The following is a 17,443-nucleotide window of genomic DNA, read 5'->3' as shown; positions in this document are numbered from 1 at the left end:
AGTCAGAACAGAGACTGTAACTAGAAAGGTGTGCTCAGGATATAGTGGTATTGTTTGAGTATTGGAGGTCAAAGAACCGGAGTGATGAATTAAAGGCAATTATCTGTCGTAGCAGTATTGGACAGTGCAGTATGACAAGGGGAGAGGGGCAGTGCTGTAGTGTAGGATGTTTCTAGTGGGGAATGCCATTTTAATTAAGTCGCAAAGAATGCAGTGCACACACACACACACACACACACACACACACACACACACACACACACACACACACACACACACACACACACACACACACACACACACACACACACACACACACACACACACACACACACACACACACCTTAAAATAATCCCCAGACTATTTATATATATTTAATCAACATTCATATGTGCATTCAGCATTTCTTCATGTAACCACCACACACAACGCTTGCCAAATTATAACAATAGCACACACATGATCTGTGAACTAATTGGCAATATTATCATCATCTAAAAAAAAAGAAAACATTCCTAGAAAAGCAATTGTCTTTGACAATTGCTTTTGAATTGAATTGAATTAAAAATCAAATGCAGTGGGTTTTTTTCCAGAATCTTTCTAGCCTTGACAGCCCATACATCCAAACAGAAAAGTCCAATATGATTGCATGCATTAAACAACGTTAAACAATGTTAAACTCACTTTGCCACTCGATTTGCCATTCACTTTATGCATGCGCATACCCTCTATTTTAGAAAACAAATGTTTAACAAGTATTGAAAAATATTTTCACTACTTTGTGTTCGCGGCAAACGTCTAATTTCACTATTGGGTCTCGGGCTAAAAGGTGCCACTGCTCTAAACAATGTCCCTGAATACATTAATGCACACACAGTTCACATCTGTTTATGTTGTGGGGCTCTTGCACACATGTACGGGTGGCATATGTGTTGGTCTTAAATTAATGGCAGTCAGGTGAGGGAAAGTCCGAGGTCATCTGGTGGATGAGTTGGGACAAGCAGTTTCTGGGCAGTTGAACAAGAGACAAACATCCACAACAACAAAATGCGAGAGCGTTGCTTGCTTATCAATAATCAAGTTCTTAAAGCTCTATGTTCTATGTTTTAATGCCATATTACCAAACAAAACAATGCATAGACCTTTACTGGTGGAGAAAACCTTAAACCAGCAGCTAGTAAGCATGAGACAGGTGAGAGAAGAGATAATAGAACTAAGATTAATTAACTCAATAAAACAGAAAAGCATTTTCGTGTTAGCTATTCAGAAATAGCAGATTGTCGCAGCATGTCATTTTTTATTTATACATCTGCTATTTTTCGAAAAATCTAGAAAGTGTGAACTTCTGATTCAGAAGGCTTTTGTAAAATCGACCTGAAAAGTAGAATAAAAACATTTGATGCTTTTATTCGTGGAGAAAAATCAACCTTGTATGTAATTTAAAATCGGACCGTAGTCATCTGCACTTGATCTGACTGGGTTATAGCAGGAATCTGTATGGCTAGCATAATATATAAGGCATCCTACTATAAATGCGCCACGTCTCTGTGTGCGTACTGTACGTGCGTGTGTGTACGGTTGTAATGCACATAACTTGAGAACTGTTTGACCCACCGACTTCAAATTCGACACACGCATTCCACACCCCCACAGGGAGTGCAGTACCCGGTATCGAGTCGGTCGGACCCACGCTTCTCTAGAACCACCACAAAAGGCTCTGCTCAGGCTCTGCCAGTGGGCCTAATGAGGCCAACTCCTTTCACCTGTGCAATTTCCAGCCTCTGCCTCAGCCAATTGAGGCTCAACCAATCAGGCTCTGCCATTGGGCCGAATTGATTGCCATACACTTTTCAGTTTGTAGTCTTCACACAGGCACATACACAAATCTCCATGTGGGACACCGGTTGACGGGTACTATGACAACGTATATCATTAGGTTCCCAAGTTGCATCGTTCCCAAGTAGGCCGGTGCGACGGGCATGTTATAACGGTTGCAACAATAACAATCGCATAACCAATTATAGCCAAAATGAGGGAGGTGGTGGGCCAGTTCAGTATAAGAATAACTAAAGAATCAGTAAATAAGTTTAACTGCAATTTATTAAATCAAAAGCAAAATAAAGTTTTCCATAACAAAATGTTAAAAATAAAATAAAACTGCCTCAAAAGGGATGGGTGTAAAGCTCAAGTGTCCTGGCACTGTCCAAAACTAAACTTAAATGTCCCAAAAATAAATCCAAATGGAACCCAGTCAATGCTGTGTGTAGTGGCAAGTCTCCTCTTACCACCCTTTACACTGTTCCGCAAAGTCCGTCCTCAATCGAAATCCAAACTCCAGGGAACTAATCCAAAATGGAAAGAAGGTCACTAAATCCAATGGCGGATATCCAATGTTCAGGAAAGTACTCCAGAAAGGAAATATGGCAAGGGTTAGGGAAATATTCCTCTTGCTTCTCCAGTAGCCTGTCTGTCTCTCTGTTCACCTCCATTCTGGACTGACAGAGTCAATCTCTCCAGGTGGCCCAAACATTGTGATTGCCCATCACTCCATCAGCCAGGTGAGCTGTGGGCGGGGCTTCACAATCACTGCCTGTTGCCATAGCAACACATGTATCTCACTGGCTTCTTGTGGCATATAGTCCAGCGGATAAATAGGAAAATCTCATAGAGTAGTGGTTTGGTGGAAAATAGTACATGAAAATTGAAACATTGCAAACAAAAATACATAGAAACAATGTGACTCTGGGCACAGAGGTTACAACGTACAGGTCTAGTATTTATAATGTACAATCTATCACCATAATATGAACATACGTCTATCGTCTATTAATGGATATTTATGTACAGTGTAAGATGGCCTACAGCTGTGGGTATATGGACAGTATAGTACAGTCTGATTAAGTTATTATACTTTTAGTCAAAAACAGCACAAGGTACATGCAGTCAGACATTCACACTAAAAGGATAACACAAAAAAGTCCAGGGGACTTGTTTACATTGTGGTTAACAACACTAATATAATCAGTAAATATAAAATCTATTATCAATTTATCATGACTGTCTCGAGTTTAAATCTTTAGGGTTTGTAAGGACAACACATGGGTTTGATGAGAACATGTCAGGAAGCAGCAGTCAATAAGACCTCCAGTGGATGTCTCTCCATGTGAGTGCTTGGCCAGTCCCCAAACCTACGTCTCACAGCAGACAGAGGGTCTTTGTCCCCAATCTGGCCCCGATACTAACAAGCAGTCGGCCAGCATCAGCCAAAACCCAGCTGGACAACAAGCTCTCTCCTCTCTAGTCTCGAAAGATACACTGCAAAATCCTGGGTGTTGATTTCACTCTCAGGATAACACTAAATGAACGTGTATTTAAAGTACTTTTTTTCTAAAACAATTATCCCACGATTTTGCAACTCATTTCTTTTTCACCCAGTGTCAATTATCTAATGTAATCCTGGGAGCTACACTTCCTCTGCCAACCTGGGGGGGCAGCGGACTGGCCTTATGCTTCCTTCCCTGCATGAGGAGTCTAAGCTGCTTCTTTTCACCTGACAGGAGGGAATTACCCCAGCCGGATGTAGTGCGTGGAAGGAACACGTTATTCCGACTACGTAGTTCCTTTCCCCTCCATCAGGCGCCCCGGCTGGACAGGGGGATCGAGGTTATTTTTTGTGAGGGTACCTACCCTAGGGAACACGGGGTGACCCTTTTCAGAAAGGCCCTTTCACCAACCTCGCCTCGGGTATATAAAGTACTTGTATTTAACATATTTAATGTATCAGGGGGAAAAGAAAATCATGTCATCATGGAGGTTTACAGGTGAAAAACATCCACACTGACATGATGCTAATAAAAATGTATTAACATTCCCCCAGAGGTTTGTACATAATCTGTTGCCAATCTACATAATCACAGTGCGTATGTGACAGATTGTGATGTGAGCTTGAAGACTGGCTATTTTCTCAGAATGTTTGCCTATTTTTGCAGAATATTTACTTATTTATTTATATATCACATTTAAATAACAACAAAGTTGTACCAAAGTGCTTTACAGTAAAATATTGAAAACCACAACGTAACATACACAATGTCACTTTCAACATAAAAACCACTCATACTATGCTTGTGACCGAGAACTGTCAGGCGTAAGTAAGTAAGTATGCTTGGAAATGATAAGTCTTGAGGCGTGATTTAAACACCTGAAGGGTGGGGGCTTGTCTTACTGTATGTGCAGAGGCAGCTCACTCCAAAGCTTAGGATATGCCACTGCAAAAGCCCGGTTCCCTCTGAGCTTTGGTCTGGTTTTATGCACCACCAGGAGAAGCTGGTCAGAGGACCTAAGGGTCCTTGTGGGAACATAGGGTTTCAGCAGTTCAGATAGATAAATGGGTGCCAAACCATTTAAACACTTAAAAACAAAGAGCAAGATATCCTATATCGCACAGGAAGCAAGTGGAGGGAGGCTAGTACAGGACTAATATGGTCTCGCTTACGTGTACCTGTAAACAGCGGCGTTCTGGACTAACTGTAAGCGAGAGATGGAGACCTGGTTGACTCCAATATACAGAGCATTACAGTAGTTGAGGAGGGATGTCATAAAAGCATGCATTACAGTTTCAGACACAGAGTAATCTACAGTGTCGAAAGCGGCAGTACTTTGTTACTTTGTTACGAGTAGCCTTCTACTCGTCGGAACTGTTAAAAGGTTTCGTTAGGATTGTTACTAATTGTATTGCCTGTCTTCCTGGAGACTGTGATGCTAAAACAAATGTATTGTGTATTGCAGGTGGGGAGGGAGACTGTTCAGACCACAGAGGATCAGGTGATGAAGAGGGACATGCCCCCTGCTTTCACTAAGTAAGTCTTTATCAATAACACTTCCTCCAGACTACAGTCAACAGGGTTGACTTAACGGATGCGCTGAACTCTCTTCGGCCTTGCCTTTCTTTCATGGTCACTCACTCTCATGTCAATTTAGGAAATTATAGAAATAATCCATTTAAACCCAGCAGACAAGAAGAACTCTGTGAACCATGTGTTTCATGATGTTAATGCAGTTTAATGGCAGGAAGCATGGCTGTGATCCCAGCTGCTGGGAAAACCGCTTCAGTTCTGACGCTCATGTACCTTGAGCCTTCATTCAGTTTGAGACATGGCCTGGCTGTCTGTGCAGTACTTACAGTATACTGTACTTCTGCGCCGTAATTTTATTATCTTATTGTTCTGTTTTATTTGTACAACTTTTTTCTTTATTGTATTCTGTATATATATATATATATATATATATATATATATATATTATATATATTAAAAAATCCACTTAATCTTTATTGATGAAAAGACAGACAACAAAAAAAGACAATACGGAAAAAGAAAAGGGAGAAAAACTAAAACAAAAAACAAGGCTGCATTATTCACTTCATTACAAGATACATTCATTGAAATCCTCATACATTATCGCTAGGCTGAAAGAAGAGATCCCACTTTTCCCACTTTTTATAGAACTTATCCTCTTGTAGTCTAAGTATGAATGTTAGTTTTTCCATAACATACAGTTCCTCAGTAATGTCCATCCAATGTTCTTTCGTTGGTGGGTCCTGTTGGTACCAGCGTCGTGTGATCGCTTTCTTACTTGTTGCTAAGAGGATCTTGATTAAATATTATTTATTTATGTATTAGAAACTCTTCAGGGATATTTCCCAGCAATAAAAAGTATATTAATGGTCTCCAAGCTGGAGTGGATATCCTGCCAGTATTTCTGAATTGTAGGACAAGTCCAGAATATATGAGCGTGGCCCGCCTCCTTGTGGCCACACTGTCTCCAGCATGGCTGTTCTGTTTTTAAATTGTCTTGACTTAATTTTAGGTGTGTTGAACCGTAGCATCCTTATTCTGGGTGAATATTCTGCGAAAATAGCAGATCTACTGTACAAGCTCACAATACGAAAAAAGGATGGGGGCTAGCATAGACCCCTGGGGGACTCCGGTCAAGAAGTATACCGTATAGGGTTTAAGTGGTTTTAATGTTAATGCTTAATGTTTTTCAGTAAAGCACTTGTTGAATTTCCTTGTTGTACAAATGAGCTTCCCTTGCCTTGCCTTGCTGTCTAGAAAGCTAATGGCCATTTGTTGTTTTCTAGCCTGGACCCAAAGAGCTGACTTAGATTTTAGGGCTTACTGTAAAGTGTTACTCAGCAATCATGGAACTCTCTCTCTCTCTCTGTGTGTGTGTGTGTGCGTGTGTGTGTGTGTGTGTGTGTGTGTGTGTGTGTGTGTGTGTGTGTGTGTGTGTGTGTGTGTGCGTGTGTGTGTGTGTGTGTGTGTGTGTGTGTGTGCGCATGTGTGTGTGTGTGTGTGTGCGTGCGTGCGCGTGTGTGTCCATGTGCGTGCGTGTGTGTCCATGTGCGTGTGTGTGTGTCCATGTGCGCGCGTGCGTGCGTGTGTGTGTGTGTGTCCATGTGCGTGCGTGTGTGTGTGTGTCCATGTGCGTGTGTGTGCGTGGCTGCGTGCGTGCGTGTGGAGGTCTCATGAGGCCAAGCATTAATGCATACCGCTATGATTTCTGTACACTTTCTCCGTTCTTCCTTGCAGCTGTGGGAGGGACAATTTAGATCTCAAAGAGAGCCATGCTGCTCACACACACACACACACACACACACACACACGCACCAGTGCATGACACCATAAATCTCACACACAGGGCTTAGGAGGGGGCATGTGGGAATGTGAGCTCTACTAAATATAGAGGGACTGATGGCCATCGATACCCTGACCAATGGGGTCAGGAAGGGGAGGAACTCGTCTTTATTCAAGCCCTCCCAAATGCATCTCCTTAGTCCACTCCTTACTAAGGCTAGGCTAATCATCCTTCTATAAGCATTAGTCCTATACCAAGGCTAATCATCCATCTATAAGCATTAGTCCTTACTAAGACTAATCATCCATCTATAAGTATTAGTCCTTACTAAGGCTAATCATCCATATAAGCATTAGTCCTCTCCTTACTAAGGCTAATCATCCATCTATAAGCATTAGTCCTTACTAAGGCTAATCATCCATATAAGCATTAGTCCTCTCCTTACTAAGGCTAATCATCCATGTATAAGCATTAGTCCTCTCCTTACTAAGGCTAATCATCCATCTATAAGCATTAGTCCTCTCCTTACTAAGGCTAATCATCCATCTATAAGCATTAGTCCTCTCCTTACTAAGGCTAGGCTAATCATCCATGTATAAGCATTAGTCCTTACTAAGTGTGAAGCCTATACAACTAGGCTAAACAGCAGGGCAACTGGGTTGTACTGAGTTTGACGCGTGCAGTGATTAATCAAATGTCCAGAGAGTTGTGTTACTTTCGGATATGTCAATCCATTTATTGATCCACTTTCTTTCATCAGTAGTATTCAAACTTAAATAAACTGTGTAAACTTTCAAACAAACAAACAACTGAACCTGTCGACCACGCACGGTCAAACTGTGTCGTCTTCCCCTGTCGCACCTGAGTGCCATCACACTGACAGGTAATGAGTGTTTCTATGACAACCACCCACCAATCTGACTGACTGTTCCCATGACGTCATCGTAAAGAAGGACATCATTAATTAGGTTAAAATAAACAAAACAAAATAAACAAAAAGCATTTTGGCTCCAACACTAAGGCTAGGCTAATCATCCATGTATAAGCATTAGTCCTCTCCTTACTAAGGCTAGGCTAATCACCCATGTATAAGCATTAGTCCTCTCCTAGCCTGACCCAGAGCGAGACATTTCTCGTCTAGAGGGGCGGGTCGCGCCTCAGAAATGCGCGCACCCTGATTGGATCTCATCGATCTGTCCGTCACCCCCGGCCCCTCCTCTCCCCCCTAGTGCAGCGCTACGTCACATCATTTAGAGCGACGCCCACCCGGAAGGGTTGACTCCCACTTTTAGACTGGTTCAGCCCACGGCTTTTTCCAGGCTTTCATCTTTCGCGCAGACGAAATGAAAGCCTGGCTATCGAGGCTAGTCCTCTCCTTACTAAGGCTAGGCTAATCACCCATGTATAAGCAGGACTCCATGTATAAGCAGGACTGTAAATGAAGAGACCCAAACTCACAACTCAGTTGGATGTGAATTTGTAGAGAATTACAGTTTAACTTAATTACAATTAACGTTACGTTACTTATAACTTTTTTTTCTTCGCCCCCATGCAGTAAATTCTTACTTTGCATTTTCAACATTAGCAGCCCCCCCTCCCTATTCTGCAGTGTTTATTTAACTCTGAAAAGTGTACTGTATAGTGTACACATGATGATAGGTCTATTTGGTTCCATTTGTACACTAATTTGAATTAAATGAACACTAAGACTTTTACTATGTATGAATTCATACATTACAGACTAAATGAAAACCACACCTGAGCTCAAAATGATAATGAAACGCAATCTTTGAACAACTTCTGTTGTTTATTAAAGCAAACAAAGTGCTATAGCTGGTGCCGGTGTCTCCTCCACCTCCATGTTTGTTTACATCTCAGTCTACCACGAGTCACACACTAGTTTGTTGTTCCGCATTCCGGACGGTTTAAGGCCCACCCTTCTGCATCTGATACTTCAAGTTCACACGTACAGACGTTTCCGTATCTGCTCTAGAGTCTAGATCTAGACCGGATCAGCAGCCTGCAAAGCAACTCGACCCCAACCCAGTCTACCATTAGAAATAAACACTCAAACCCACAGTACCCACAGGCTCGTGAAAATAGTAACTAGTTACTTTTTTGGAAAAAAGTTAATGTAATATTATTACTCAAAATAAGTACGTTACTAGTTACTGGAAAAAATATATAATATTACTGAAAGTAATATATTACTTTACTTACTTGACCGTACGACAAAATAAAAAAGGGCTTAGTGGTTATGGCAACTGTTGCCAAATGCTTGTTCAGGGGTGGGCCAGTATGTCATGTCTCTGATTTGATATGGAAACAATTTGTTGTGATTTAGCACTAATATGAAAGGGAATTTAAATTGAACTGAATTGTGTGTTTTTGTAGGGTGGAGAACTCCAGTTCAAAGCTGGTCAAGGCAGCACAGATGCTGAAGGCAGATCCATACTCGGTTCCTGCACGGGACTACCTCATTGACGGATCCAGAGGAATACTGTCGGGAACTTCAGACCTGCTCCTCACCTTTGATGAGGCAGAGGTGTGTGTGTGTATGTGTATCTGTGTGTATGTGTATCTGTGTGTATGTGTGTGCGTGCGTGCGTACGTGCGTGCGTGCGTGCGTACGTGTGTGTGTGCGTGAGTGCCTGCGTGCGTGCGTGCATGTGGTGTGTGTGTGTGTGTGTGTGTGTCTAGGAGGGTAACACCATAAGTGGAATCACATTGAGATGCTCACAATATCTACTGTACTCACTAGAACCGTTTTGACAGCCCAGTGCAGCTTCAGTCACAAGGCATTCATCACAAGACTGTGCACGCACACACACACACACACACACACACACACACACACACACACACACACACACACACACACACACACACACAATATGCTACACAAGCTCTGCAGTCTGCAGTGACATCAAGGGCTGCCAAAAAAAGGTGCACAGTTGATTGGGGTTGATATGGGTTTATTAAGATGAATAATGGTTAGAATTTGTCCGTTACACAATTATTCACAGTCAGCCCCTTGTTTTATGCTTCAAATGCATTTGAAAGTGTTGACGGTGTGTGATTGTTTGTGTCTTAGGTGCGGAAGATCATACGAGTGTGTAAAGGCATCCTAGAGTATCTGGCAGTAGCTGAAGTTGTGGAGACCATGGAGGACCTTCTCACCTACACCAAGAACCTGGGGCCAGGTAAAGCATGGGGCGTGCTGTCTGCCTTTTACAACGTTAAACTCACCAACGTTGCAGCTGTATGGAAAGCTTGAATTATCCTCTTTCTATCTGCAATGTTTTTGTTTATTTTGTTAATTTAAAAACATATATACACTAGGTGTACTGTAGGTACCCTCACAAGAAAAAATTCAGTAATCTCGGTTTCTAAACTACCTCCCCCTACCCTGATGAAGGGTAAAGGAACTGGTCGGAATAACGTGTTCCTTCCACGCGCTACGTCCGGCCGGGGAAACTCCCCTGTCAGGTGAAAAGACCAGGTTGGCAGAGGAAGTGTAGTGCCCAGGATTACACTAGATAATTGACACTGGGTGAAAAAATGGGTTGCAAAATCGTGGGATATTTTTTATTATTATTATTATTAAATTGTTTTTATAGATTTTTCAACACACACACACCAACATACATGGATTTTTTTTTTTGATATAGAAAAACATATACACTGTACAAAGATGTAATATGGAGATACAAGGTTTGTTATGTGTCCTCAGGGATGACCAAGATGTCAAAGATGATTGAAGAGAGACAACAGGAGCTCACTCATCAGGAACACAGACAGATGCTGTTCAACTCCATGAACACCATCAAACAGCTACTGCCTGTCCTCATATCAGGTGTGTGCAATTAGTTTACATAATCGTCATAATCATTTCTATGTTGAACATTTTTCATACATTTTTAAATGCGTACTTTGTGACGTGTTTTGAGCTTGTAGATCAGCTATTTCCTTTTTTAAAGTTTAATATAAAATGATATATTTGTATACCGTATATAAGTTATCTGTGTTGTCTGCCCTGTGCAATATTTGATTACGAAGCCTAAAAGGCAAACAGAAATGAAATTTGTATTCATAATTATGTTCCAATGTTCAATGCCAATTTTTTTTTTTGTGACAATTAATTGTCAACTTATATATCATGACATCGAGCCCTAGCACACAATGTTACCTTGTAGGTTGTCTATAGATGACATCTCGTGACATTATGGAGACCCTTAATGCCTCCATATATGGTCAAGTCTCGTGACATCATGTCTCGTGACATGACACGCCACCATATATGGCCATCTCCATATATGATAACCATACATGGGGAAGACTGGAATATCACCTAGATCTGCATATATGGAGTCGGCCAGAAACTCTACATCTGACCTCAAACCCTTAGATCTCCATATATGGAGCTGACCTGTTCTGACATTCCATATGTTGATCTGACCTCATCAAACCCTGTACACTCAAGACACGCTCCATATACATTTGGCCAGTACAGAATTCATTCCATATGTTGTGCTGACCCCCCCATGCCAAAGCACCAGCGATCACCCAGCAGTCTGCCGTCTGCCGTCACCCAGGCGGATGCGTGCACACGCCCTCAGGGCGTCTTACTTGTCTGCATGGCTTAGCGAGGCTGCAACAACAAAATGCCATCATTCTGGTGCAAAAAAGAGGGGGGGGAAATAATGTGAATATATTAAAGACCATAGCTTGATGCATTAGGTGTATTAGTGTATTTCTTAGTTAAGAGTGCTGAGAACGGCCAAGTGTTGGAATAGAAGACCAGTTTTTTTGTTATTGTAGGGAAAGCTTTTGCTGAAAATAGCTGATCGACAAGCTCACAACGCGTTGCAGCGCAATACGGATGCTGGGGTAGTTACTGTATGTGGTTAAAGGATAATTCCGGATTTGCTGTGTTCTTAGTTTAATCTGTTGTTATTATATCCAATAACGAGTGTTACAGGTGAAAAATGACATAACAACATCCAGAGCACAGCTCCAACCGTGCACGCTGGCTCCTAGGCTAAATCGCTTATTTTGAGTGTTCGGGAAAAAGGAAATCTACACATCTGTCTTTCATAATGACTAAAATCGTTGCACAGTGTTTTTTCCCAAAGGGGCTTCTGTAACAAGGCCAACAAGCCTAAGACCCAGTGCACATGCTCTGAGCTGCGGTCCGCCTCCACCACTGGTGCCACTGTTTTTTTTAATATAATACGATCAAAAGAAAAGCGCTGGTCCGGAATTCTCCTTTAAGAAGTCTTGTCTTCCTGTCCTCAGCCATTAAGATCTTCGTGGCCACCAAGAGCAGTCGAGGTGCTGGTGTGGAAGAGGCAGAGCGGAACAGGAAGTTCACCTTTGAAAAGATGAGCGCCGAAATCAATGAGATCATACGAGTCCTGCACCTCACCTCGTGGGACGAGGATGCTTGGGCTAACAAGGTAGGACAGGACATACTGTACTTGGCCCACTGATCACCCACTTGACATGTTTCTCAGCCATCACCTTCTTCCGTCCACTCCTAACTGAGCCTGCATCCTCAGCATCAATCACTCACTCACTGACGGCGCACACAAACTCAGCATCCTCTCCCTCAGCTCACCCAAAGTTGTTTTAATGCCAGTAGCTATTTTCACAATTTCAAAAGTTCAATACATATTTTTTGTAATTAGATTTTTTTTATTGTGCTCAGGAACACAGAGGGAAATTATATGCCACAATTTAGGCATTTTCTGTAGCAGACGCTCTTAATCCAGAGCGATATACAGTAAGCAAGAACAACACAAGGTCGAATGTAGGATCTTAAGAACATCTGTCTAAAAGTAGAATATCTGTACAATGAAGGCTACGGCAAGTGATACGGGCTAAGGTGGAGTCTGAAGAGGTGAGTTCTCAGACTACGGCGGAAGATTGGGAGAGAGCCACACACCCTTATGCTTCATTTATACACCGTCGCATGATGGTGTCGCTTGCAACTTGTAGCTTGTAGATCGGCTCAAGTACATTTTCAATTCCGTACTTTTACTTGTAACAGAGTAGTTCTAAATTGCAGTAATGGTAAAACAATTGAGTACTTTTTCCACTACTGTATGCCTATCTGTTGGCTAGGTATAGTAGTGACTCATCACAACCAAAACCGAATTTGCATACCAAAGGTGCGAGGTTTGCAAGCCCTGTTCTCGGCAAGCACACCGTTGTACCACACACTGCCCCAGAGCTACAGTAGCGGAGGTTTCATCTCCATGTCGTTCTGCGCTGCAGAGAGCAGCCCCAGTATTCAGTCTCTTTACAGTCTCTTCTGTCTCCACTTTTTTTTTTTGCTTGATATTATAACTCTTGGTTTCTTCTTTTTTCTTTTTCTTCCTCCTCCATTCTTTTCCTCCCTGTAGAAGGTAAGCCTGTTTCCGATCCCCTCCGCACTGCTGCAGCATGTGGATGTGTGAGGAAGGGTCAATGTTTGTGTGTTCATAACCCGTCATGTCGGTACTTACTGTCTTAAAGTAAGCGTGTGGTGAATGTCTTTATTTGGCTGGCTGTCTGTAGCCTGTGTGATGTTGTACTGTATTATAAATAGTATGTCATCACTATATTATGTTATATATACGGTATATATATATAATATATGTTCAGTATGTGTCATTTTGTCACTCAGTGTGTCTTTATATGAACTGCATTACTTGAATAATAATGTTGTGTGCTACTTTTCAGCTTAACTGACATATTTAAATAGCCATTAACTGCTCTACTGTAGCTCCTAGCTTTTTACTTTGTTGTAGGGCTGTGATGACTCTCGCCGAAAATAACGGATTTTAACATGTTTTTAAACATCCATTATTTCCGGCAAGCAACACAGTCGTAGGGCAAAGTATAATTTGAGTCTAGTCTCTTCCCTGTCTTTGCTCATTCTGTTTGACTGTTTTCATGTATCTGGCATTGGTTCACTTTGTGATGAACCAGTCAATGTGCAGCAGCTTGAGATTTTTCCCTGATGTGGTTTGGGAGAGGGGGGGGGGGATTTCTTTTTCAGAAGTCTAACCTGTATCACTGCATGTTTATAGCCAGCTAACAACTTGTCCAGCCAAGGACTTGTTTGTGTTTAGGTTCATGTGTGTGGGATGTGTGTGCGGGTACCTGTTTGTATACACTGCATATTTCAAGTGAGCCTGTTATAAGCCCTTTAGTGTGTGTGAGAAACCATGGCCCAGCATGTCTGCTCAGTTCATGAATGGTAGGTAGATAAACTGATGGATGTCCAATACACATCCATTGTAGGTGGCCGATATTGAGCAGGCCATTTACTATGAGAGCTTCGTGAGCTGGAAAAAAAGCTTTTGTGTCTCCAAACAGCCTATAGTTGCAACCAGGTGCTGCAAAGCAACACAGAGCTCACTGCTACAGTATATAGCTGAGGCAATAATCATTACTTGCTGCAACTATTTAAAATGTCTTAGTGATTATTCTATCAATTACTTTTTCAATTAATCAAATAATAGTTTTTAGTTATTTAATTTTTTATTTACAGTATCAACAATCGTCAAATTCTAGATTTCTTTATAATCGACCAAATTGATTTGTCTGATTAACCAGCCCTATTCTACTTCGTTGTCCAAACACTGTCACCTCCATATTGCGATAATAGCAGATCTATAAGCTTACAACGTGTGACATCACAATGCGTTGTGAGCTTGTAGGTCTGCTATCTTAAACTTTAAATATTGTTTTATATTAAATCACTACTAAAGGATTAACCTTTCTCAATATCAATTTTGCCCCTTACCGAAGATTTTAGTCATTGGATGTAGGGTAAACAGCATTGCTTTGAGTGATGCTGGTATTTTCCATACAACTATACAATCTGACAACTGTTATTTCATGTCCAGGACTGGATCTTTGACAAAGGTATACATGATGCTCTGTTTCATTCTCACTTCAGGACATGGAGGCTATGAAAAGGTCTCTTGCTTTGATCGAGTCTAAGATGGCACTAGCTAAAGCTTGGCTCAAAGACCCTCATGGACAACCAGGTATGTTATTGAGTTTGTAGATTGGCTATTTCCATTTCTTTTCTTAAGCCATTTTGCAATAGGGGGTCCACAGCCAGAGACTATGGCTATACAGGGGCCCTTGGCCTGGAAAAGTTAAGGGAGCCCTGGGTTAGATAACTCTGATCAGAGAATACATCCAATACATAACTTTCTTGTCCTTTGATAAACTTGATCTGTGTTTTACATCTACAACACTGTGTGGTGTGTCCTTGTCCACAGGAGACCCTGGTGAGGTTGCCATACGTGTGATCCTGGATGAGGCTGCCAAGGTCGGAGAACTGTGCGCTGGGAAAGAGAGGAAAGATGTCCTGGGCACCGCTAAAGCTCTGGGCCAGATGACCGAGCAGATCTCAGATCTCCGTTCCAGGTAAACACACTCACTCTCTCTCACTATATCCGACTTTATGCTCTCGAACCCACCCTCAACTGGCACGCGCGGACACACGGACACACACACACACACACACACACACACACACACACACACACACACACACACACACACACACACACACACACACACACACACACACACACAGATGTCCAAATCGACACCTCGTTCCCATAGTACTCCCAAATTAAATATACCAGTAAATTGCCGCCATTTCAAGCGTGTGGGAAGTTCTGGGAACGGTGTTGTGGTGTGATCAAGACTGGAAAACTGTTACTGTTGTCGTACCGTAATCTTCAGCTAACATGTTTGTTTCTAGATTATAATCATAGTGTACTAGTCTGGAGCACGGAAGCTCTTTACAGTCGTGCTTTATCATCGAAGCATATATAGCTTGCTCCTTAGCATAAATGGAAATTTAAAAAGAAAAAGAAAAGATATTTAAAAAAAAAAATTCGTGAACGGAAATGACAAACAAACAGCTTCCTGCCTCGGATTTCGGGAGGTGTAGTTCTAGACTCTATATACTAGCATTCAGAGATTGTGGAATAGTTGTCTGGATATGCAAGACTATAGTCATACAGTGTGTGTGTGTTTGTGTGTGTGTGTGTGTGTGTGTGTGTGTGTGTGTGTGTGTGTTTGTGTGTGTGTGTTTGTGTGTGTGTGTGTGTGTGTGTGTGTGTGTTTCTTCTTCAGAGGTCAGGGTTCAACCCCAGGGTGTGTACAGCGTGCGCTGCAGTGTTCCCAGGGTCTAGACCTGCTGTTTGGGAAGGTGGACAGCGCTGCCCGCAGACTGGAGGCTTTAATCAATGCCAAGCAGTCTATCGCCAGGAGGCTGGACGCTGCACAGGTCAGTCTCTGAATGACACAACATTTCAACCCAGCGTCCCTGATCTGGACATATCAATATGTGTTGTATTGCGACTCGTTGTGAGCTTGTAGAACGGCTATTTTTGCTATATGGATTAAATGTTTAAAGGACTACACCTGCATCAATACAATTCAGTGAGTTTCATGTCTCTGCAAGTAGAATTTGATATTGTACTGAAACTAATGGAATTCAATGGCTTCCTCGAACAACAAAGAAACGACAGTATGCTTTGGAAAGGTAATGGCATTACAGTAATATGTATACTGTGAGTCATAGTAAATGAAATATGCCAGACCACCATAATGTTCCTTCAACTCGAACTGGCTTTTACGCTGGCTTTTAATAGTGTATGCAGCCATCCTCCAGCCTCCATTAACTAAACACACCCAACACATACCCATTCTGGGCGGGAACCCCTTTAGGTGTTCTAACCCTTCTGGACGGGAACCCCTCTTATTGTTCTGTACAGTATGTACAGTATTCAAAAATGACAAGAAATTGATGCTGCTATATACATATTTGAAGTTTTTCAGAAAACTTAGGTCAGGATTTAGAAGACTTTTTAGAATCGGCTTCAGTCCAAAATGGGTTAACATTTAAACCATATTTAGTTCAGGGGTCATCAGCAGGGGTTCCCGGGAGCCCTAGGGGGTCCTCATAGATACTGCAGGGGGGCAGGCAAATCTTTAATTACTTGAAACCTCACATCCCTATTCTGGGGGGAACATTAGCCCCAGTCAAACACCAAATGATGTATGGGTCAATGGCACAGTTAAGACATGCCTCGAATAGAGATGCTAGGGTTTATGTGGTTAAGAAATGGCCTCACCAACAGCCTAGGGCACAGTACTTTATGTGCTGTATGTGTATGTCAGTGGATGTGAACATATTTGACGTTGTATACTTTATGCCATCTTTAGGCTTGGTTGGCTGATCCCAACGGTGGACCTGAAGGAGAGGAGAACATCAGGGCTTTGCTAGCAGAGGCCAAGCGTATTGCAGATCTGTGTGAAGACCCCAAAGAGAGGGACGACATTCTGCGCTCCATCAGCGAGATTGCAGGCCTCACTGCCAGACTCGTCGAGCTACGCAAACAGTACATTATTTTATTCTCTTCTTTGTCTCTCCCTCTTAACATCCCCCCAAAGCACACTCTCACACTCACACACACACTCTCTCTCACACACACACTCTCTCTCTCTCTCTCTCTCTCTCTCTCTCTCTCACACACACACACACACACACACACACACACACACACACACACACACACACACACACACACACACACACACACACACACACACACACACACACACACACACACACACACACACACACACACACACACGTGATTTGTGACATTTGAGTAATTCTTAGGGTCTTCTTTTTGCAGATTCAAACTGCATGCCATCACTAAATGGCATGTTTTTCCTGCCTGGACAATGCGTTGTTGTTGTCTGTCAGCCATGGGCATC

The 17,443-nt window shown here is 42.2% G+C and overlaps 1 protein-coding gene across 2 annotated transcripts in view; it reads left to right on the top strand.

Annotated features, from left to right (window-relative positions):
• The window catches only part of LOC310866098 (vinculin-like), a 49,930-nt gene that overhangs the window by 12,824 nt on the left and 19,663 nt on the right, over positions 1-17,443 (top strand). For both annotated transcript variants that reach the window (XM_083775439.1, XM_083775438.1), the window contains exons 2-10: positions 4,790-4,860; positions 9,035-9,185; positions 9,735-9,843; positions 10,374-10,496; positions 11,939-12,099; positions 14,592-14,682; positions 14,923-15,070; positions 15,791-15,944; positions 16,886-17,061. In XM_083775439.1, the coding sequence (XP_083631565.1) occupies positions 4,790-4,860; positions 9,035-9,185; positions 9,735-9,843; positions 10,374-10,496; positions 11,939-12,099; positions 14,592-14,682; positions 14,923-15,070; positions 15,791-15,944; positions 16,886-17,061 (1,184 nt within the window). The remainder of the gene's footprint in view (positions 1-4,789; positions 4,861-9,034; positions 9,186-9,734; positions 9,844-10,373; positions 10,497-11,938; positions 12,100-14,591; positions 14,683-14,922; positions 15,071-15,790; positions 15,945-16,885; positions 17,062-17,443) is intronic.

This window comes from Protomyctophum parallelum, assembly GCF_964188405.1.
Source record: "Protomyctophum parallelum genome assembly, chromosome: 10".
Taxonomy (NCBI): Eukaryota; Metazoa; Chordata; class Actinopteri; order Myctophiformes; family Myctophidae; genus Protomyctophum; species Protomyctophum parallelum.
The sequence above is the reverse complement of the archived record's forward strand: the minus strand, read 5'-3'. Positions and strand labels throughout refer to the sequence as shown.